At 49.0% G+C, this 24,649-nt stretch overlaps 1 protein-coding gene across 2 annotated transcripts in view; it reads right to left on the reverse strand.

The window, feature by feature from the left end:
* Positions 1–4,815: 4,815 nt before the first annotated feature.
* The window catches only part of WSCD1 (WSC domain containing 1), a 57,526-nt gene continuing 37,692 nt past the window's right edge, over positions 4,816–24,649 (reverse strand). For both annotated transcript variants that reach the window (XM_064271629.1, XM_003416859.4), the window contains 4 exons: positions 23,611–23,770; positions 22,391–22,555; positions 18,601–18,801; positions 4,816–15,192 (listed from right to left, as the gene is read on the reverse strand). In XM_064271629.1, coding sequence (XP_064127699.1) covers positions 14,840–15,192; positions 18,601–18,801; positions 22,391–22,555; positions 23,611–23,770 — 879 coding nt within the window. In that variant the 3' untranslated portion in view covers positions 4,816–14,839. The remainder of the gene's footprint in view (positions 15,193–18,600; positions 18,802–22,390; positions 22,556–23,610; positions 23,771–24,649) is intronic.

Below are 24,649 nucleotides of genomic sequence, written 5' to 3' on the forward strand. Positions count from 1 at the left end.
CGAGAGACCAATTCATTCAGCCGGGGGGATCAGAGAAGGTTTCCTGAAGGAGATGGTCCATTCTAGCTGGGCCGTGAAGGATATTTAAGTCTTTAATAGTCAGAGAAGGTGAAGAAAGACATTCCAGGCAGATGGAAGAGCATACCCAACACCAAATCAAACCCACTGCCACTGAGTTGATTCTGACTCATAGTGACCCTATAGGACAGAGTAGAACTGCCCCATAGGGTTTCCAAGGATGTAATCTTTACGGAAGCAGACTGCCACATCTTTCTCCCATGGAGAGGCTGGTGGGTTCAAACCACTGACCTTTCAGTTAGCAGCCAGTGCTTAGCTACTTCGTCATCAGGGCTCCTGGAATAGTGTAGACATGGACAAAGGACAGCAAGCCATCTAGAGTGTCTGAAGTGTGAATGGGGAGATGACAGCCATGAAAAGGAGGGTTAGCTGGTCAGAGTGCAAGGGGCCTTGAATGCCAAGCCAAACGGGGCATTTGGGTTTTATTCTATTGGCCATGGGGAGTGATTCCAGCATCTTAAGCAAGGGAGTAATGAGACCTGATCCCTGCCAAGGGTAAAATTTGCCATTACAAAAATAAATATGCTTACCCAAGGCTCTGAGAGAAATTGGCAAGAATAAGCAGCCAGATTTTCAGTTCCTTGCCTGTGTGGGTTTGCTTCCTGACATAGGCAAAGGGGCCAAGAAGAATGATGTCACAGAGGCCACAGGTGCTTCATGTCCAGAGCAGGCTTCTGCTTACCAGAAGCAATGAAGCAGGGGAGATGAAGGCATGGGTCAGCTCAGCCCTTAGCACCACACTGAGCTTCCTCTAATTCCTGCAACCCCAAAGGGCTCTTAGAGATCCATGGAAATTAAGAAGGGAAACCGAGGTACAGGTGGATCAATAACAAAGCAAGTTGGAATCAGCTTTCTGCCAGTTACAGGTAGTCCCTGGATTACGAACAGAGTTCTGTCCCTAAATCTGTTAAGTTGAATTTGTACATAAGTTGGAACAGTTAGATATGGTTCATATCTAACGTCAGTTAGTCAAACGTTTGTCTTAGTATATAGTATACAGCGTACTTTTCTATGCATAAAAACTTTAAAGAAACACTTCCAGATACACTAAAACATCTTTAAAGTAATAATACAGTAATAAAACTGTTTTGATACATGTCGCAAAGTAGAGACCGTTTGTTATTAGGTACTGTATGTACCTTGAAATTTTAACATAATAGGCTTTGGTGGGGGGGATTGGTTTGTAACTCCTGGTTGTAGGAAAGTCAGATGTTTGTAATCCAGGGACTGCCTGTAACTAGTTTTGTGACCTTGGGGACAAATTGTGCAACCTTTCTGAGGTTCAGTTTCCTCATCTGTAAAATGGGAATAAGGGAATTATTTCACAGGACCAGTGCGAGGACTCAGTGGGAGACTGTACGGGAAGTTTCTGGCATGATGCAAACTGAAAACTAACCAGTTGTCGTCCAGTTGATTCTGACTCACGGCAACCCCGTACCTTTTTTCAGAGAAGAACTGCCCTCCATAGGGTTTTCATGGCTGTGACATTTCATAAGCAGATTGCCAGGCCTTTCTTCTGAGGCATGACTGAGTGGTTTCAAACCACCCATCTTTTGATTACTAGCCCAGTGCTTAACCATTTGTTGCTCTCAGACGGTAAGCACCCACCAAGCTATTAGGAGACACTGGTGAGACTCTGAAAAGGCTCAGCACGTAGAGCTTCCTAACCTCTCCCCACCCCTTCCTCCCTCGCTCTTTCCTGCCAGTTGCCCTCTGACCAGGCTGTGACCCATCCCAGGCCTAGCTAGAGAAGAGCAGGAAAGAAAAAGGACAGCTATCTGCCTGGGAGGGTTTATCGTCAGAGAAAAACAAAGCGTCTCCTAGCATTTTTCTCCACATCTCCTAAGAGGGTAAAATATGAACCATACATCTTTTTTCCAGGACCTTTGAAATTTTAGCTATAAATGGTAAAACACATCAATGAATTTCCCCATGAATATTTATTGAAATAGCACTTTTAATACAAAGCCATTTGAAAAGGGAACTTCCAAGGAAAATGCATTTTGTGTAGCTATTGATCTTAAAATATTTACTATGCATATGCTCATCCTAGAAATATTACACACCGCTTTTTATTATTTGTTCTGGATAAAATTGCAGAGCGTTGGCCTAGATGGATATTACAAGCTGAACAGTACTGGCAAGATGGTCTTCTGGACTTCATTCAGCTTTCTTTCTTTCCAGCCTTTGATTTGCTGGCTTCTGGCAACTTTTTGAGAGATCTCACTGTAAACACTTAATGCATTCAGCCGCCAATCGAAAGGCTGGAAGTTCGTGTCCACCCAGAGGTGCCTTGGAATAAAGGCCTGGCAACCTGCCTCAGAAAGGTCATAGCTGTGAAAAGCCCGTGGAGGGCAGTTCCATGCTCACACACATGGGAGCCCCATGAGTGGAGAGCAGCATGACAGCAACTGCTTTTTTTTTTTTTTAATTATACACCTGCTAACAGGTGAGCTCTGAAAATAGATAATCAGGGAATCTTGGATCTTGAGCTACAAGAAAGCTGGTTGTTGTCATTAGCCGCTGTGAAGTTGGCCCGGAGTCATGGTGGCCCCATGCACAATGGGACAAACTGCTGCCTGGTCCTGTGTCATCCCCATGATTGGCTGGGGACAAACTGTTGTAGGGTTTTCATTGGCTCATTGGCTGATTTTCAGAAGTAGATTGCTAGGCCTTTCTTCCTAGTCCATCTTAGTCTGAAAGCTCTCCTGAAACCTGTTCAGCATCATAGCAACCAGCAAGCCTCCATTGGCAGACAGGTAGTGGCTGTACATGAGGTGCATTGGCCGGAATCGAACCTGGATTTCCTGCATGGAATTCTACCACTAAACCATCAATGCCCACCCCTAGAAGAAAGCTTAGGGGTCGTCTTGTCCAATGCCCTCATTTATATATGAAGGTCCTCTTTTTTGTTGTTGTGTCGCAGCCGCTGTGTGAACCTATCCCGCCGAGGGCCCTCCTCTCCCAGGACGACCCTCCACCCCACAAAGCATGATGTCCCTCTCCCGGAACAGTCCCTCCCCCACCACACACACACAACAAGCCCGAAGTATGTGAGATGAAGTCTTGCCATCCCCACCTCAGGTGAGCACTCTGGCTGTACCTCGCCCAAGACAGACCCGCAGTCTAAGTTACTCCCAATACTCCCAGGCCATAACTCAAAGGCATCAATTCGTCCTCCACCCTCCCCACCCATTGTCCAGCTTTCACGTGCATATGAGGCGATTGAAAACACCTGGCTTGGGTCAGGTATGCCTCAGTCCTTAAAGTGACATCTTTGCTTTCCAACACCTTTAAAGATATCTTCTGCAGCAGATTTACCCAATGCAATGTGTCATCTAGTATCTTGACTGTTTTCCTCCATGGGGTGTCAATCCCTGACAATCTCAATCCTTTCTTCGTTTATCGTGATGTTGTCCACTGGCCCAGTTGTGAGGATTTGTGTCCTCTTTGTGTTGAGGTGCAATCCACACTGAAGCCTGCAGTCTTCGATCCCCATCAGCAAGTTCCCTTTGCTTTTAGCAAGCAAGGTCATGTCATCTGCACACAGAAGGTTGTCAGCAAGTCTTCCTCCAATCCTGATGCCACGTTCTTCTCCATACAGTCCAGTTTTTCGGATTATTTGCTCAGCATACAGACTGAACCAACATGACGAAAAGATATAGTTCTGATGCACACCTCTCCTGACTTCAAACCATGCAGTATCCCCTTGTTCTGCTCGAATGGCCAACTCCTGATCCATGCATAGGTTCCTTCTGAGTACAACTAAGCGTTCTGGAACTCCCTTCCTTTGCAATGTTATCCACAATCTGTTACGGTCCACACGGTCAAATGTCCCCGCATAGTCACCAAAACACAGGCAAACATCTATACAAAGATGCTCTTAAAGATACTCTTAAAGCAGACTGGTAACCCGCCCACTGGACTGGTAACCCACCCACTGGACTGGTAACCCACCCACTGGGTTAGAAAAAGTTGAAAAGAGCGGTAACTCCGAAGGTCAGTATAGATGCAGGGAAGTGAACATTTCATATATTTCTTGTGGGGAATATAAATTGCTACAGACTTTTTAGAGAGCAGGTAGCCAATATCAATTAAAATTCAAGCTATACATACCCTTTCAATCAGCAGTTTTACTTCTGGGAATCTATCCTATAGAACGAATATCCCCGGTACGTAAATGGATAGCACAGCTCTGCTTGTCACAGCATGGTTTGTAGTAGCCCGACTAGAAACGGCCTGGAGACCCACCCAAAGGGCCACGAGTGCATCAACTGTTCCCTGCTTTTGTAGATGGCTGCTCTCTAAGCGTTTTAATTGCTCTCATTTCCTGATAGTGCACCTCCGGTATTTGGATATTTACTTGCACGTATGACTATCTTAAGTGTATTATAAGTAAAGGCAAAATAGGAAATTTAAAACAATGAAATAAAAGGAAAAGTTTGATTTTTTTTTCTCGTGTCAGCAAGGTGTATGCACCCATTTTGGAGACCACTACTAGAAAATATTATGCTACAATTCCTACAGGAATTTTTTTTTTTATTATTTAAGGAAAAAAAAAGGCACAAAAATGTGTGTATTATATGATCACATTTTTGCAAAAACAAATGATGACTCTCAATATCCATATATATGTATATGCGTGTGTGTGTGTACTTTTATATAGTGTATAAGTATGGACTGCAGTGTGAATAATACCAGGCTATTTTTTTTATCCCTATTGGTTACTCTGTTGGGGACTAAGAGGAAAGTAGTCAAGGAGAGGAAAGTAATATATTTTAAAAACATAAAAAGTAAAAAAGGGAAAATATTCATGATATAATGCTAAATACCACCACCGACTGCTCTGACAGGGATCACAATAGAGAGTCCCGGCCAGAGCTGGAGAAAAGTGTAGAACAGAATTCTAACTTACAACAAAAGACAAGACTTACCGGTCTGACAGACTGGAGAAACCCCATGAGTATGGCCCCTGGATGCCCTTTTAATCCAGTAATGAAGTCACTCCCGAGGTTCACCCCGATTAAATGGGCACAGCAGCCCAGGGGCAAGAATGAGAGGGCAAGAAAGGACAGGAAAGCTGGTACAGGGAACCCAAGGTTGAGAAGGGGAGAGTGTTGACATGTCTTGGGGTTGGCAACCAATGTCACAAAACAATATGTGTATTAATTATTTAATAAGAAGTTAATTTGCTCTGTAAACCTTCACCTAAAGTACAATTAAAAAAAAAAAAAGGAAGCAGCATTTTATGTATTACATTAGTTCATTCAGGTAAAAAGAAAATTAGCATATGAAAAAGAACCAGAAAACAACACAGACAATGACATCATTGATTTGATTAGGTGCACAATTTTTTTCTTGAATTTTGGTTGTCATTTTAACATTAACAATATTATTAACATTTACTATATACATAATTATCATTAAAGATTAAAAAGAAAAATAAATTCTTACCACAATTAAAACAAAAACTGAGAAAGAGTGACGAGATGGGCTCTTGAAGCTCTTTCATTTTCAAGTCACAGAAGCCCACTCAAACTAACTTCAGCTGGAAAGGGGGTGCAATATAAAGGGATGGGGTGGGTAATTTATGGAACTCAAGATTGAGTAGGCCAGCCAGGCCTGACCAGGGGCTAGAACCAGGCCCTGGAATGCCAATGGTTACCATGGCAGGTACCATCTCAGTCTCTCTCTCTTTCTCTCTGGGGCTATTTCCTTCCAGGTTCTCCTTCTCTCAGCACACTGATGTCATTCTTTGGTCTTCTGCAGACCAGCCCTTTCTGCTCCTGTATGCCCGTTGTGGCTCCATGTTCCCCATGTTTACATGTCTTCATTTCACAGAACCATAGACTGGCTGGTGTCTTTCAGGCCCCAGTCCAAATGACCAAGAGAATCCGATTGCCCTGCCTCAGGTCAGGGAGCCCCAGTGGTCCCATGAGCTCTGACCAGGGAGACATGGTCATGAGGTCAAACCCAGCTGTCAGCTCCATCACTATGCTGGCGTCATAGTTCTCAGAGAAGGAGGCAGTTGCCAAAAGTTTCTGCCACCACTGTAGCCAGTTAATGGCAGGGCCTCTTCTAGAACCCAAGTGACCTGGATTCCACCTGGTCTGTCTACTCCTTGGAGTTGCCTTATTCTCCATATCCAAGGGCTCGTGGCCCTAAGAAGGAATTGCTCAGTGATTTATGATACTAGGACAAGCACTGGTGGCAAAGTGGTTAAGAGCTCAGGCTGCTAACCAAAAGGTGGGCAGTTTGAATCCACCAGCCACTCCCTGGAAACTCTATGAGCAGTTTCACTCTGTCCTATAGGTTCACTATGCGTTGGAATCGACTTGACGGCACACAATGCCACCACTACCACCAGCTGCTGTCGAGTTGATTTCAACTCATGGAGACCCATGTGTCAGAGTAGAACTGTGTTCTGTAGGGTTTTCATGGCTGTGACCTTTCAGAAGCAGATCACCAAGCTTTGCTTCAGCGGTGGCTCTGGGTAGGTTCAAACCATCAGCCTTTCGGTTAGTAGCTGATTACTTAACACATTTGCACCCCCCAGGGACTCCTTAGGACAAGCAAGAGATGTCAAAATGGATTGTTTATGTGGGAACATGGTTGAGTAACTCTCAGGACACAATGTGGCTTTTTAAAGCAGTGAAAATGGATCAGAGTTTTTCTGGATTCTAACCACCATTCTGTGCAATCTAAAATCTACATAAAATATTTTCCTTATGGTGCCCACTGGCCAGTGCGGCTCTCAGATCTGAAGTTTTGCTGCCATCCTGGGCTTAGAACATCCTTTTCCTGGCCCTGTGCCTGGGCCTGACCCTGAGCAACATAGCAAGTTTCAGCCCACTGGCCAGAGAGCGAGAGAAGACGTTGGGACAGAAGATCTTGCTCAGACCTGGGGTGCTACACTTGGGATACGCTCTGCTCGGTGCTCTGAGACAGCAGGTAGCCGAACCAGGACCAGGGCACTTCCTTGACCAGAACATGGTGGTCCCAGAGCTAGGCCCACTGCCCTTGGCTACTGGGCCACTTGAGGGAAAAATTAAATTATAATCCTAACATCCTTTGTACATCTGGAAATGTGTCATGGTAATTAAATGCTAATAAGGTGAGGGAGATTAAACGGATAGCTTCCTTAAAGATTACCCGTCACCACCCAAGGTCAGGTGGAAATTATAAGTAATGTAGCGGCGTAGTCAGATCACTCCGGCTGAATAAATGTCACCACTAAAGCGAGGAGTCATTCAGTTTTCTATATTTGAACATCTCATTAGAGCCTGTGTCATTCAAAGACGTATTGGGTGACAGAGAGGTGACATTTAAGGTCTCTCACGGCAAGCCAAGCCCTTAATTATCTGATGGAGGTTAATGTGGCCATGGAGCAGGGGAAGCCTGGGTGGAGCAGGGACTAATGGATTATGTTGAGAGCAGGTTTCCCAGGAAACAGAGAAGGCTCTTGATTTGGGTGGGCCCGTGGAGTGGCCCATTCCACTAGGATGTCGGGCCAGAGACTTCCTGATTTGTCCATTTCCTGCTAGGCTGAATTTGGAGACCAGGACAATTCTTCTTGGTATAAAGGAGAGGCAGTTACACAACTATAGAAAACTAATACAGGTGATTTTGCTGTGGCGTGACTTCAACTTGTGGCAAGTTCCATGTACGATCTGGGGGACTCCTTGGGTGGTGCAAAGAGTTAACGTGCTTGGCTGCTAAACGAAAGGTTGGAGGTTCAAGTCCACCCAGAATTGCTTTGGAAGAAAGGCCTGACAATCTATTTCCAAAAAATTAGCCATTGAAAACTTTATGAAGCCCAGTTCTACTCTGACACACGTGGGACCGTCATGAGTCAGGGTCACTGTGACAGCAACAGGTACTGGCGAAGGCTGGAGCGGGTGAGAAGTACCACTACTCTGCTTTCCTAGGCTTCCTCCCAGCCACATGCTAAGTGCATGCCCTGTGTTCCAAATTGGGGGTAGGTTATATGCCATATGGATTTGGTAGTTCTGACAAAGGGAGGGAGGGCTATCCAAGTGAGTTGATGCCAAAGCCCAGGTGACTAGGCTCTTGTCACTTGTAATTTTCAGGCTAGCTGGCATGGGACTCGAAGGAGCAAGACGTCTTTCAGCAGCTGGCTCACATCTACATGCACCCGTACTTATGAACGCAGACACGCTGCTGGGCCCAGGCCCACCAAAGACACTTGCCAATCAGTATCTTTGAGTGCAGGGCCTTTCTGCTGCTCGGGATGGACAGTCGCAGCTCTGGGCTCCTAGTCTAGTGGCACCCCTTTGGAAAGGGCTGCTCCCTTTGGCAACAAATTAGCAGTGAGATTAATGAAGCTGCTTCTAAATGAGCTGAATATACAACCACCTCATTTCCAGCCACTTCCTAAAGAGTTGTATGGATATAGTACAGGGGCAATCAGATGGTTTAGTGGAAAAAGCCCACGTTCTGATCCTAGCTCTGTACTCGTTCTCACAGCATAAACTCCTGAGACCCTTTCCCTCTCTAACCATCATTTCTATCACTTGTAAATCGAAGGGGTTGAAGGTTAGGCAACTCAATACCGGAAATGAAGTTTTCTTTTCTCCCCAAATGGAAAGAATACTGTCCATTTCACTGAGGCACACGTGGAATGATTTCTGTAGAACTCCGTGATCCATAAGAACACTATTTAGTGTTATTGATCATCATTGGCAAAACCTTCAAGCCATGCACCTGTCACTACTGATGTCTGAGCCTGAAAAAATATCTCCAACACTAGAGAAGGTTCATTCTCTCAGTTTATGCTTGCAGCATCTACTAAAATTGTTTTTATTTTTGACATCAAGAATCTTCATTTTATATAAGCAATTATGTCTGTTTTCCAGGGTGGATTTGCTCACATTTCTCACGGCAGGGACTTGGATTTATGCAATGTTTCTGCATAATGAAAATTCTTTTTGTAACTGAACATAGATCTGGGCCCAGATCTATGTTCAGTTACATCAAGGAATGCTGTGGACAAGTATACTTACACTGACTTCCTTGGATCCTTGGCTTTCTCTACATAGTGTACAGGCCTCCATTCTGGCGTATTATATTATAGTCAGACATTCCAACGAGAGTTTCTTGGAGATAGAGAACACATATCCCTCCCTCGTACCTCAAATATATCGCACACAGTAGGGTTAAAGAGGAAAGGACAGACAACGAACAAATCTCAGTAGCATCCCTCTCTCCCAATGGTAGCAAATCCATTCTGTCCCAAGCCTGCAGGCACCACTCAGCAAAACCAAAGCTGTGTGGTTAACCAGACCTACCCTCTTTAGAAGGCATTTTACTGTCTGTAGTGGGTTGAATTATGTCCACCAAAAAATACGTCCACCTGGAACCTCAGAATGTAACCTTATCTAGGAAAAGAGTCTTTGCAGATGTCATTAAGGTAAGGACCTTGAGATGATATTCTGAATTCGGGTGGGTCCTAAAACCAATGACTACAGTCCTCATAAGAGACATAAAAGGAGGAAGAGACACAGGAGGGAACCAGTGAAGATGAAGGTAGTGCTTGGAGGAATACACCTACAAGCCAAGGAACACCAACAGCCACCAGAAGCTAGGAGAGAGGCATGGAATGGATTATCCCTCAGAACCTCCGGAAGGAACCAACCCTGCCAACACCTTGATTTTGGACTTCTGGCCCCTAGAACTATGAGAGAATAAATTTCTGTTTTAAGCCACCAAGTATGTGATAATTTGTTAGGGCAGTCCCAGGAAATGAAAACCCTGGTCATCTGTTGTTAGTCAAACGTGTCCCTTGAAGGGGACCTCACCCCCAATTCAAGTGTCTTATCAAAGCATGCCTTCCAACATATCACATTCTCTGTGAGAGTTATGGCCAATTCAAAGAGCACCACACCTAACATTCATTGGTGCAGGCTGGTGTCTCAGTCCTCTCTCCCGTCAAGAGGAGATAATAGCAATGCCCACATCAAAAGATTGATTAAGGATTAAATGAGACAACCAATGGTTTGGGCTGGCATCCAGGAAGGAATATTTTCTAAGGACATCTGGGTGACCTCAACATGTACTGGCTTAAAAATGCTACTTGTCCTGCTTGACTGAGCACAACTTCCTTTTGAACATTTCATACCCAGCCCCATTCCTGTAGATAGCAACCTCCCATTTCTACTAGGAAAGACACAACTGCTCATGCTAGTCTGAGTTTCAGGCTTTATCTCCATCAGCAATTGAGACAGAGAAGGTCAGAGCTCCCAGGGCCTTCCAATACAAGCCATTTGCACAATGCTCTGACTGTAAGCAACAGAAAACCCAACTCAAATTAATAACAGGGATTTATTGGCTCATGTAACAACAACAAAAAAAAGTCCGGAGATAGATCCAGCTGATGGAAAGGCTTGACTCTGAACTAAAACAATGTCACCAGGGGCCTGATTTCTTCCTGCCTCTCAGCTCTCCCTTCAGTGGTATAGCTTCAAGCTGAGAGTGGTTCCCTTTTATGGCCCCAAGGTGGCCACCATCAAGACCCGGGATTACCTATTTCTTCTTTCATATCTAGCAGGAGGGTAAAATGAGTCTCTTTACCCAGCATTCACAGCACTGGCTCAGATCACATGCCCATAACCTGAACCAATCACTGTAGCCAGAGAGATGGAATGTGTTGATTGGCTTAGACCAGGTCATGTGTTCCAACCTTGACCTTGGTGAGTCAGTTCCTCCACATTATACAAATCCCCAAACAGAAAACAGGGGCTACTGGCAGAGGAAATGGGGGAATGGATAGTGGAGATGCCATCGACAACATCCACCATATTCCTCATTTTACGGACAGGAATCTGAGACCAAAGAGGGAAAAGCCCTTGCCCAAAATCACAGAACAGAGCTGGAACTACAACCCAGCCCTCTGTCTGAAGCCCCTGTATTTTTTCCACTCCACTCCACTCCCTACCTCCTTCAGTCCAACTCACCCAGCACCAGGTGGTGACAATCAATGTGAGGCAGACGAATTAATTTCTCCCCAAACCTAAATGAACTGCTTTTGGAGGCATCCTGGCTCAAAGCTCCCCAAACAGCTTCCAGTTAAAAAGAAAACAAGCCTGTGCCCCCAAAAATTCTCGAAGCTGCAAGGATCAACCCCAGCACTTCCTGGTTCCCTCTTGGGGCCCCTTAAGAACCAAGTAGCTCCTGCTACTTTTAAGGGGGGAAAAAAAGCATTCTGGTGTGCAAACATTATCACACATTCGTGCACTCCAAAGCTAATTTTAGCTAGAAGAGACTTCATTATAAGATGCTCACATAATTAAGCAGCGTTCTTCCCAGGGTTTGGAAGCCTGTCTATTCTTCTCTCTCATTTACCCATCACTGGGACTAGCAGTGTGTTTTAGTTTTTTAAAATGATGTATTTTGAGTTTTCCAAATTGATCCACGACGGGAGATAAAATCCATGAAAATTACATGTTTTAACATAGGTTTGTGTTAACTCCATAGCGTTGCGATTAGAGTTGGAATTTGTAGACAGGTGAGGCTTCCCTGTTCTGTTCTAACTGGATCCTGATGCATTTGCTACACTTCTCCCCTAAATACAGATGAGCTTCTCCTTCTTGGCTGGTTGGGACAGCATCCTCTTTACTAACAGCTACAGATGAAATATTTTTTACAGATGAAATCTAAGTCGGAGAGAGACAGATGGACTTGTCTAAAAGGACAGATCCCCTTTCTGCATTTCCGATGAGATTGCCTACAGAGGAAGACTTGAGTTGAAGGCTGCTGAAGACCAGCAACATCGGGCAGGGCATCTTCATTCTTTTGGACCACCCAACATCTGGGAGGCAAGTATCCGGTGGGGAGTGGCTCGCTGTGACCTGGGTGGATCCTGACCCTATCATCTTGCTTGTCTGCACCGCTAAGGTGTGTGGTAGACTCCAAGGCATTTGAGCAGGTGGTGTTCCACCTGGAAGGAGATGAGGACTCTGGGTACCTGGTGACAGTGACTGTATCGACCCACCCACCAGAAGGAACAGTCCGGTGCTGTTACTCTCCCCAGACTCCTGGTGTGGCAGGGGAAGCCCAAGAGGTCATGCCCAGGCTGCTGTCTTGGCCGGTCCTCCAGCCACACCCTTCCAGCCACCATGGCTTCCGAGTCTTCTCCCCTGAAGGTCATCCGATGGCCTGGAAAGTGAGGGCCAAAGCCAAGGAGCAAATCTCAGCAGGAGGCTGGGCCCCCGGTTCTCCATGTGCCCAACGCCTGTTTCTTTTGAGCCTCTAAGGTTTGCTCTGGGGTGTGGGTGTCATTGCTTCCTCACCCCTTCCAAGGCAGGGTGGGATTCCTGGGTGCATCTCAATTGTCCCTACCACTTTGGAAGCCTTATCAGGGCTTCAGAAGACTTGACCATGGAGCCACCCTGCACCGATAAACATTTACTAAGACCTGCTGTCCTCAGCCCTGAGCTTAGCGAGGCTGTAGGAGGATCAAGAACAGCCTCAGCATCAGTGTGGCTCTGCGGGCATCTCAGTGGAAGGACTTGGAGGTCCTGAGGAGCACAAACACTCAAAGCCACCCACTGAGAAACGGAAGGCTAGGGAGGCTCCGCTCTAACAGAGGCAGCTCCAGTGGGCTCCAGCCCTGGTGGATGGTGCTCTCTGGGCCACGGAGCAGAGGACATGGGGTGTGCTCTGATGCCAGGGCCTCCAAACCATTTGCTCCGTCTTCTCCCAATGCAGCTTGGCTCAGGCTGATGGGTCTCCCTGCTGATGGTCCTCGCAGGGCAGGTCCATAGGCCCATCCCGGGTTATCCCAGACCTGCAGAAGTTGCAAAGGGCTCAGGGGCTCGCCACCTCCCTCCCCTCTGAGGTCAACATGCAACCTGAGCTCCTCAGCAGTCCTCCTGTGTCTTGGCTGCCTTGAGCCTGCTCCAGGTAGCACCCCTGCCTGGCGGGCCTGAGCCTCCTGGTCTCCACAGCCTCAGACAGGGAAGGGTGACCCAAGACAGAAATTAGCATCAGCACCCCTCCACACCCAGGCCTGGGAGTCAGGCTGAGCGCTCAGTGGCTGGAAGGACAGAGTCCCTTCCTCTGCCCCCACATCCAGCCTCACCAACCGACTCCCCTCCTCCCACTGCACAGAAATGGGTGCACATGCCCCACGCTCAACTCTTCACACATTCCTCAAACACACCGGGGTTTTCCAGGCCTCTGAGCCTTTGCAAGTACTGTTCTCTCTGCCTCAATTCTCCTTCTCTCTCCTTGGCCAGGATAATTTCTACAGATTCTTTGAGACCAGTTCTTAGCCCTGTGATGCACTCCCTGCAGAGGCAGAGGGGACTGGCTGATGTTCCTGGGCCTGCGCAGCACAACCTCTTTTGCTATGGGGCTGTCCGTGCCCATCTGTGATGTCTCCCCCTGTTCCTATCGGACTGTGAGCTCCAGCGGCCAGCACACATCACACAGCCTCAGCGTCTGTCAGCGCCCTTGCCCTTTTGTCAAGGACATGGATGAACAAGTGGGAAAGATGCCAGCCTCGCAAAAACAGAGAGTGTGGCAAAGAGACCAAGTGTCACAGCAATGACAACAGGAAGTGGTGGAGTGACTGTCAGAGCTGCGGCACTGCCTGGCCTCTGGAGGTCTTGTGGATGGGCAGGGCGGCTGCACCTTCCCCTGAGCAGCCATCCAGCTCCGGCTCTTCCCAGGCCAGCCTGGGATGCCATGGATGCAGGGACCAGTTATGTTGGGGGAGGGAGCACAACCAGGTACCGTGATCCTCGAGACCATCCCTCTACAGTCTCCCATGTCCAGCCCAAACCTCCTCCTGCTGGTGTATCAGCCCCTGGAGTTCAGGGGCTTCCTTGCAGGCCCAGCCTCTGCCCTACTGCTCCCCCTCATGCCACTTCTGGGGCATGGTGTGAACCCCAGCTTTCCTGGGGATGGTCAGAGAAGAAGCCCAGCAAAGAAACCCACTCCAAGGATTGCTGGTGTAGGGCAAGTGGGAAGGGGCAGGTGGAGGGTACAGAGGACATGTAACAGCCAGGCCTGAGGTTGGGGGGGCATGTGGCGGGGGGAACCCACCATGCCCATGGTGCTGCCAGCCCATCCACAGAGACGGGAGAGGCAGGCTGCAGTAGTCACACATTTATGGATGTCAGACACGCAGACAGGGCCACCTGCCTGGCAGCAAGTCTATGACCCCACCTCCAACCCAATGGTCTTTGCTGCTCAGAGCATGACATCACCCAGCCCAGTGCCCCCAAGTCCAGGGGTCAAGGTTCCTTCAGATCAGAGGGCCCTGAAGAGCAAGTCTGTGCTGGCCTGGGAACAGGACACCCGGGGTCCCCAAGAGTGAGCTTGGGGTGCACGTGTGTCTGTGAGCGAGAGAGCCGGCCAGCCTCCGGGAACATGGAGCCCAGCATCTGTGTATATATGTCTGTGTGTGATTACGTCTGTGAGTCTGAGAGTGGGTCTGAGTGTCCTGGAGCAGCCTATGTGAAAAGCTTAGTTGCGTCCACACGGGCATTGTGAGCATGGGGTAGTGTGTCAACTGTGTCTACAAGCACGTGTGTATGTCGGTGCTGCTGCGTGAAGCGTGTGAGTGTGGAGCTGAGGGCTGTGTCGGGTCTCCTGGCCTAGAGGCAGCATCTGGTGGGCCCTCTGTCTGGCTGTGCAGACTTCGCTGTGTGTCCCCACGAGGCTAAGGGCCAGCCTCCAGGCATGTGCGCAGCCGGCACCGTGACCACGTCCTGGCTGGGGTGAGGCCAGCGGCCTATCATCTGGGCACATACTCTCTGGGCAGCCCGGCCCAGTTGTGGTCACGCAGGGCCTTGTCCACTGTCCGGATATAGCCATTGATCAGGTCCTTCATCTCCGGCGTGAAGGGCTCGGAGTCGTGGGGGCGCTGGCCGTGCCGCCGGAAGCTGCCCTCCTTGTTGTTCTCCACGCAAAGCAGCCGCTCCTCACTCACGGACACGTTGAGGAAGGCCACCATCTCCCGCAGCGTGGGCACCAGGCTGCGACACAGCTCCTCATAGTGTACCACCAGCAGCCGCTTCCCATACTTGAGCCAGTCTAGCACGTGCGAGGACCACCACGATGCATAGCTGTTGACGAAGTCTGGCCACTCTGGGGCAGGAGGAGAGGGGACGGAGGTCAGGGGCAGCCGCCCTGGCCTGGTCAAGAGAGGGAGGCAGCCAGGATTCCCCATTACCCAGTGCCCAGGGCCACCATGCCTGAATCTCCTGCAGAGAAAGGCCCTTTGGGTGAGTGTGAGTAGAGGGTTAATACCAGGCTGGGCTCTGCAAAGACCTGCATCTGCCTGGAAGATGGTGACCTTGAGTCTGCCTCCACACAACAGCATTTCCTTGGAAACACACTGAGCTCCGGCAAACGTGGAATGCCGTGTGCCAGAAAGTGTTTCTCTCTCCTGCTTACTAGGAAACCCCTGAGCCATGGGTTGGAACCTGGACTGAATTAGGAGATCTGGGAGGTGGCCCACGGGTATTAGGCCTCTGAGACACAGATACAGCAGTATAAAAGACCAGGGGGTAACCAAGACAGTGGTTTCTCTATCAAGATGAACCACATACGCCTTGATCTTGAACATGGCAACTACCCACATCCAATGTGAGTGATGAGAGCCTGAGAAGTGGTGGGTATGTGGGTAGCTGCTGAGCTGAAGAGGCCAAGCAGGCTCTATTTCCTGTAAAGGAGTCTCTGGCTGGTGCAAACGGTTAACATGCTCACTTCTAACCAAAAGGTTGGAGGTTCAAGTCCACCCAGAGGCATCTAGAAGAAAGGCCTGGTGAGTTCTGAAAAATCAGTTACTAAAAACCCCACGGAGCCCAGTTCTACTCTGACATACATGGGGTCACCATGAGTTGGAGTCAACTAGACGGCAACTGGTTTTTATCTTTCTTTAAAGCAAGTGAACGTGTTGCTTGATTCATGTCACTGTGTCTTGTGCATTTGACAACTGGAACCAATGACACGGCCAGGCAGTAGGAGACATACTGAGGCCACAGCCAAAGGGCAGCCCAAAGCCTCTGCAGAGGATCTACTCCATGGGATTTCTTCCCCAGCAGACTAAGAATTTTTTTTTTTGGCAGGGGAAGGTGATCCCTGAACCTTGTCCATGAAAAATGAGAGGGCCCCTTTGGAGGAAAGTGGTCATGGGGTTCCAACTCCCAGGGTAGCAGACAGGTGAAGAGTCATCCTAACAAAAACAGTTTCCATAATTGGGCTAGTAATATACGTCAAGTACAGCAGGAGGCGTTTGTTTTCTCTAATCTTTACCACACGCCTATGGGACAGTGTTATGCATTAAGTAAATTGTATCCTCCAAAATGTGTGTTATAAATCCTAACCCCTATCCCTGTGGATCTAATCCCATCTGGAACAGGGTTTTGTTATATTAATGGGGCCGTATCAGTGTAGGGTGTGTTGTAGGCCAATCACTTTCGAAGCAGGTTAGGCACTGAAGGAGGGAAACAGAAACAGGGGAAAGACAGATGCCACGTGGAGAACTCCAAAGAACGCCGAGAAGAACGCCAGAGAAGCTGAGATGAGGATTTTCCCCCAGAGCGGACAGACAGCCTTCCCCTAGAGCTGGTGCCCCGAATTTGGACTTCTAGCCTCCTAAACTGAGAAAATGAATTTCTGCTCATTAAAACCACCCGCTTGTGGTATTTCTGTTACAGCAGCATTAAGAAACTAAGACAGATAGGGACTGTCGTTATCCTCGTCTTCATAAATATTGAGAAAACTGAGGCTCCGGAAGAAGAGGTGTGCACCTTGCCCGGGGTCATGTGATTCATATGATGCACAAGAAGCCCCACAGCTTAGCTCTGCCTGAGGGAGGTGAGCTCCTTCCATGATCCCTGCCCTCCTCATGGGGTTACTGAGCCTTCTCTGAAGGGGAGTCGGCAAGGGGGACAGGAGATGGCTGTGTGGGGCTGGTCTAGGCTAAGGGTGATGGGGGAAGGGGAGCCCGGGAAGCTAGCTGAGGACACCAATCTGCCTCAGCTGAGCCAGAATCAAGAGGGGACAGAAGGATAAGCCTGCTTGGCCATGAGGTCCCCACACCAGCTCCTCTCCCCACCCAACCTGCCAGGACTAAGCTTTCTTTCTCACTGATTCATTTTCCTGTCCTGTTCCACAATGTCTTTCATCTCTATTATTCATTGCCCAAAGGCTAGACTGAGAGTGCCTCGAGGGCTGAGGCCATGACTTCGTTAGCCCGAGGTCCCTCTGTGCCCTGCCCAGTGCCTGGCACACAGTAGGCCTTCAGTGTGTGTCAGCAGACTAACTAAAAGAATAGTTTTAGTGGGGAACAGATGGAATCAGAAAATTTGGGTTTGGAAAGCCATGAGGCTGTGCTCTCTGTGCCTCTACTTCCCTCATCTGGAAAGCGGGAGTGGTGGCCATTCCCCAGCGGGATGCTGTGGACGGTCAGCGAGAAGCTGTTTATCCACAGCCAGCTTCCATCGAGTTGACTCTGTCTCATCACGACCTCATGTGTGCCAGAGTGGAACTGTGCTCCGTAAGGTTTTCACTGGCTGATTTTGGGAAACAGATCGCCAGGCCTTTCTTCCTAGTCTGTGTTACTCTGGAAGCTCTGTGAAACCTCTTCAGCATCACAGCAACACGCAAGCCAGGTGGGTAACAGTTGTGCACGAGGTGCACTGCCAGAAATCAAAGCCAGGTCTCCCGCATGGAAGGTAAGAACTCTACCACTGACACACCACTGCCCTCAAGCCAGTTGTCTCAAAGCAGTTGCTGTTGTGCAGATCCCGCCCCATGGCAACCCCACGTGTGTCAGAGCAGAACCGTGGTCCATAGGGTTTTCAATGGCTGATTTTTTGGAAGTAGGTCAGCAGGCCTTTCTTCCAAGGCACCACTGGGTGGACTCGACCCTCCAACCTTTTGGTTACCAGCAGAGCAATTAACTATTTGCACCACCCAGGAGCTCCAGGAAGCAGTGTAGGAGGGGGCTGACACACTGAGTGCTCGCCATAGACTGGGCACATGCATATGCTCCCTGACCCAGGTGCCCCATGAGGTAGAAGCAACCTGGTCTTGGAGGCAGGTGAGGAGGCAGCTGGGTTCAAAGCCTGTGCTCCTCCCATAGCTCCCCATGAATGCCTGGGTGTGAGCAGGGATGGAAGGGCGGGGGGCGGTATAGATCACCCCATCTTGAAGGACAGACACGATTCTCGTCATCGAGCTTGGTGTTCCACGTAAAATGCTGTGCTGTCTGACCCTGGGCAGGTGGGGAAGGGGTGGGGAGGCGGTGAGATATGCTGCCACACAGTGACTACGTGGATAGACAGGTAGAGCCTGTCTTCCAGCAGTCATTCAGGTGCTAAGCCAGTACTGTTCCAGGGGCCCAGGAAGGGGACACCGTGAGCCACAGTGACAATGGGTCCCCAGGAGGATGGGTGAATACACGCATGAGTGGACTGGCCCTGTATCCCCACGGGGTCCCCATCCTGCACTGATAAGACCTCCGCCCCAAAGACCCTGCCCACTCACCTTTGCTCTTCCAGTTGCGGTCAGCCGCGTAGCCCAGGTGCCCTGCGCACTTCCTATTGAATTCGGCCACCAGGGATCTGTAGGGGTTCCGGATGAGCAGGATGGCCGAGTCGAACACCTCGATCTCCCTCCTGCCACTCTCGTGCGTCTTCACGCAGATGGTGCGCCGGCTCCGCCAGTGGTCCTTCTCGCCCTTGAACCCTGCCCACAAGAAATGAAGGCCCTCTGGAAGAAGGCACCCATGGGGCCCCTGCTCCCAGGGCGGCAGACAGGTCTGAGTGCTAACTTGCAACCCTGAAGGACAGCCAACATTCAGGGCATATGACAGGCCCATGGAGCTCACAGGAGGAGGGCCCGAGGGGTGGCCTCTACAGAATTGACCCCTGTCCAACAGGAAGTGAGAGCAGTAGGCATTGTAGAGTGGGTGTTTGCAAGAGAAAGGAAATAAGGACCTCCTGTGGACCTCAATCCAAGAAGCAGAGAGCCTAACCACGCTCCATTTACAGACACTGGGAATGTATACGCTGTGGGCACTTCAACAGTGATAATTTCACATGAGCCTGAAGAATAACCATAGCTCCTGACATAAGTGGATGAACAGTCTGAGGGTCAGAGTGGGTGTGTGGCTTGCCCAAGATCTCACAACATCATGGCAACAGCACCAAGACTCTCTACATGGCTTTATGTTTCCCTCCCATCCACTTCCCTACAGTGCGGTTGGGGTCCCCACCATCAGGCTCAAAGGCTGTAAGCAGCTGTAGCCCCACCCTCTGGTCTTACGCCATGGCTCTACAACAGGGCCCCACGTTGCATATGAGGTGGTTCTCCACCTTAGGCCCCAGAGCTCATCTGGCCAGGGTCTCAGCTGCTCCTGTGGAACCAGGGCCCAGTTTCTATAAATAGAGCTTTGCTCCCATTGACCAACATATCTGGAGTGTGTCCCCTTCTTGGGTCCCTTGGGCAGTACTGGGTACTCAGAACTCAAATGACTGCTGGCTAGAAAGGCCAGGCTCTATCCATCCATCCACAGAGTCACACATTTATCAACAAAGATTATTATTTGAGTACTCCGTGTCAGAGGAGCCCTGGTGGCTCAATGGTGAAGTGCTCGGTTGCTAACCAGAAGATCAGCGGTTCAAACTCACCCAGCAGCTCCATGGGAGAAAAGACCTGGCAATATGCTCCCATAAAGATTACTGCCTAGGAAACTCTATAGGGCAGCTCCACTCTGTCTTACAGGGTTACTATGAGTCAGAATAGACTTGATAGCATGCAACAACAACAACTTGTGTCAAACTTTATGTCAGGGATAAAAGGATAGGACTCAGACCCTGTCTTCAAAGGGCTTACAGTTATAACAATATTAGACAGCCAAGTACAATACAGAGCACCTGACTTGTGAGAACAAAGAGTGGAGGGATCAATTTAGGGAATGTAGTGGGAGGGACCAATAAGCAACATCATGATAAATGAAGAAAAGACTGAAGTTGTCAAGGATCTCATTTTACTTGGATCCACAATAAATGCCCATGGAAGCAGCAATCAAGAGATCAAATGATGTACTGCATTGGATAAATCTGGTGCAAAAGATGCCACTTTGTGGAGTAAGGTGCACCTGATCCAAGCAATGGTATTTTCAATCACTTCATATGCATACAAAAGCTGGACAATGGATAAGGAAGACCAAAGAAGAATTGATGCATTTGAATTATGGTGTTGGCGAAGAATACTGAATATACCATGGACTGCCAGAAGAATGAAAAAATCTGTCTTGGAAGAAGTACAGAGAGAATGCTCCTTAGGAAGAAAGATGGTGAGACTTTTCCTCTACATAATTTGGACATGTTATGAGGAGGTACTAGTCCCTGGAGAAGGACATCATGCTTGGTAAAGTAGAGGGTCAGTGAAAAAGTGGAAGACCCTCAATGAGATAGACTGACACAGTGGCTGCAACAATGGGTTCAAACATAGCAACAAGTGTACAACAGAATGAAATATTGCAGGGCTGGGCAATATTTCATTCTGTTGTACACAGGGTCACTATGACTTGGAACTGACTCGATAGCACCTAACAACACACAACAACAACAGTGGGATGTCATCAAAGGCTTCCTGGAAAAGGTGTCATCTGAATCTAGTGTCCTGTCCTTACCACATGTCACAAAGACCATGCCATGGATACATTTTACCATTCTACTCTGGAGACACACTCAATAAATGTTCCTGAGCTTATCCTGAGCCCTTGGAAACATAAATGAGTTCTATCCTTTACCTCCTTCATGCATGGCTAGGAAGCGTTTTTATCTGCAGTAAGCAGTGAGGGATTCTTTGATGCCTGGAAAATGTAGGTCTTTTGAATCTGGAAGTCTGGGTTCACCCATTGAAACTCAACACACGTTTCACACACTCATCTCTGCCGTGGGCAACAGCCTCTGCTTTGATTCAATCTGTCAAATAGCTGGGTGATTCCAGGAAAGGAAGAGTTAAACCATGGGCTGAATAATCTTGAAGTCTGATGTTTGACAACCCTGAGACACAGGGTGCCTTCTCCACTGCCTCAGCCCATTGCAATGACAGCCATTTGCCTTGTACCTCAGTCAGACCGTATTCACCCATAAGATTGGCTCTGGAACTGTCTTGGGATTTTTTGCATGTGTGTGTCATTGCTCTGTCAATGTTCTGAAGCCAGCAGCTAAGTCTAACCAGCCCCATAAGGCTCAAAGATGCACTGGGCATCTCTAAGACCTACGAAGCAGTATCACCTATTTCTTACACCTAGCTATTCCACCCACTGGGCCATTTGGCCATATGTAGACCAAAATGGCCAGGTGCTTGAATAAGGTAAAGGCCTTCTAGATGAACAAGGTAGGTAACTGTAGCCTGTGCACAGTGAGTGATTCCTAGAGGACTAGGCCCGAGTAGGCAGGGCCATGTGCTTTGTCTGGCCACTTCCCCCGTCATCTGCAGGTGTCTGTAACACTCAGGGCTCCCCAGGAAGATAACGCTGGGTTACGTGGACAACCTTGGCTTTTTCCCAACCAGACCAAGACTGCTATGGGTGATTCCAGAGTCCACTGCCAGGCTCAGGAGTTGCCATTTTTCTCTAGGATGTTACTGATATACCATCTTTTCCTAAACCAGGCACTAGTTAAGAAACCCAGAGAAACTTTCAAATTTCAAATGTGAAAGTGGAAAAATTTATTTTGCTGAATTTAGATGCCACTTGACTTGTCTGAGGTCCTTAATTCTTAAACAACACAGACTCGAGTCATTTAAGTTAATTTACTTGGCATAATGTGTCCTCTGATTTCTACAGGCGGAAAATTAGAAATCATAAAACTCTTGAAGATTTTTAGACCTATTTAAAACACACACACACACATTTTGATGATCACCCCCTTGTCCCTTATTGAGGGTTCTAACGATTACAGGATATTCAAGAAATGTTTATAAAGAAGGAAATCAAACTGCTAGCCTTTCCTTCAGATCTAGAACATTCTTTCATTCAGTTCTGCTTAAAGTGTGGTCCTGGGGCTGCTGCAGCAGCCTCAAGTGGGAGCTTTCGAGAAATGCAAGTTCTCAGCCCTGTCCCCTCCAGAACAAATAAATCAGAACCTCTGGGGGTGCAGCCTAGGAATCTGTGTTCTAACCAGCCTTCTGGATGCTTCTTATACATGCTAAAGTTTGAGAAGCACTGCTCTGGTGCCCTGAGTTGCTCCACAGGGCCGGCAAGATGCCAGTCTGGCCACAGGGAGCAGCCTTCCTCCCCTCCCCAGCAGGCTTGACTTACCTTTATTATAAAGGGTTCCATCAAAGTAGTAGCTGCCTGTATAGAAGCCAGTTGCATGCTCGATGAGGTGCCGCGCCCACGTGTTCCCAGCTCCTGGGAAACTTGACAGAGCCACGAACACTTTGGATTTGGCGGGCAGGAACCTCCGGTCTGTGCACCGAGTGTCTGAAAGTCCGCAAGATGCCTCAGGGTTACACACCTCCCCATAACCCACGGATTCAAGGCTCAAGTCCCCTAGATATGAACTACTGGACCAAGACTCCCGTTTAATAGATGGGGGAACTGCGGCCCAAGGAAGCGAAGGGATCTGCCCCCTGTACCAGGTTCGTGGCTAGCCAGAGAAAGCCTCAGTGACAAGGTCTCCCGTGCCCCGTGCAGGAGTGGAGTGGGAATCAGGCCCTGTGGAACCTCAGCTCCACCTCTGCCTCCATGGCCACAGGCAAACCCTGGCTCCCCAAATTCTACATAGGAGGTGGCTGGGACTGTGGCTGACCTGAGCACGCCACACACCCAGGTACATTCCACAATGAACCAGGGCTGCACTAATTCCAGGTAAGTAGCCTCTCTGCATCTCATCTTCCTTCCCCCCGGGCTGATGCAAGGAGCTCGTGAAATCACAGGGAAAGCCCCAAAGCACCCAGGGCTGTGTCTGGTCACAGCAGGGACTTCATAAAGGGTGGGGTCATGCTCCTTCCCACCTGCCCTTCCTCTCATCAGCTCCTAAGGTCAGCTGGGCAGGCTGGACCTGACATCAAAGAGGAGGCCCAGGACCACAGCCCAGGGGCCTGACTGGTCCCAGGTTCTGGCCGGTCTCTGAGACATCAGAGGCTGCTGTGGCCACAAGGCTCTGATTCCTCCCATCCTCTGGTCTCTACCTGCATGTCCATCCCCCACCACCTTGCCATCCCCCTGGGCCCCATCTCTCGCTGCACTTCCTCTCACTACCTGCATCCCCAGAGAGAGATTCAGATAAAGGTTCAACTGCTCTGCAAGCAGGAGAGGATGGAGGCCTCACCCTCCTCACTATCGCCACCACCCACTAAGATGCTGAGGTCCTTATGCAGATACCCTCCACATCTCACGTCTGCAATGCAGCCAGGTCTGGCAGCTCCAAATCCTGAAAGCTCCTCTCCAACCCCCAGGCCAAATGCCCCAACCAACGGCAGCTGCAGGGAGGAGGAGGTCCCTGTGTACCTCATCCACCTCTGGGCAGAGCTCACCTTGCACAGGCGTCTGGTAGACCTCACAGTAAGCCCCCAGCCTCTGTGCCTCAGGCTCCTGGCTGCACAGTGAGCTGTCCACTGCATCCTGCAGGTTGAACTGTGGTGTGGGGTAAGCACAGTAGCACTCCCAGCCCCTGAGGATGGCCAAGGGGAACTCCTGCCAGGGAGCAGGAAGAAGAGAAGAGAGCATCTTGGGTGAATGTGAGGATGGTGCTTCCGCAACTCAGGTACGGGAAGAGCATGATGGGATGTACTATCACAGGTGGCACGGGGTCAACAGGGATGAGCGTCCATCCTTTCTTTGCCTGGTTCTGTGCCCACACCCAGGGAAGACAAAGCTCAACCAGACATGAGTTCTGCCCTCAATAGCTCACAGTGGGTCAGGCTGCTAAGTAAACAGTCACAACAAAGTGTGAACAGTGCTGTGACAGAGCTATGGTACTGGTATATCAAATATCAGCAGGGTCAGCCATGGTGGACAGGCTTCAGAAGCTTCCAGACTAAGATTAGGAAGAAAGGCCTGGCAATCTACTTCTGGAAACCAGCCAATGAAAATCCTATGGATCTCAACAGAATACAGAATTCTAGTGCTGGAAGAGGAGCCCCCTATGTTGGGGGGCACTCAAAATACACAGTGACCACAACAATGGACTCAGGCACAACAACGACTGTGAAGATGGTGCAGGACCAGGCAATGTTTCGTTCTGTTTTACATGGAGTAACCATGGAGCAGACTTGACAACAGCTAACAACAGCAAAAAGGTGCCAAATCCACCTTGCAGATTTGCTATGAGGCCTGGCACACAGTAGGTGCTTTCACAGAGAAGTGGTTATCTTTACCTCCTTCCCGACATGGGCACCAGCCACAGCTCGCTCAAAACTTCACCTGCCCACCTATCCCACAAATAGTTTTTGAGCACCTACCAACAGTTAAGTGCTTGGCTGCTACCCCAAAGGTTGGCTGTTTGAACCCACTCAGCAGCACCGTGGGAGAAAAGGCCTGGCAGTCTGCTTCTGTAAAGATTACCCATTGCTG

The sequence above is a fragment of the Loxodonta africana genome, chromosome 18, assembly GCF_030014295.1.
Source record: "Loxodonta africana isolate mLoxAfr1 chromosome 18, mLoxAfr1.hap2, whole genome shotgun sequence".
NCBI lineage: Eukaryota > Metazoa > Chordata > Mammalia > Proboscidea > Elephantidae > Loxodonta > Loxodonta africana.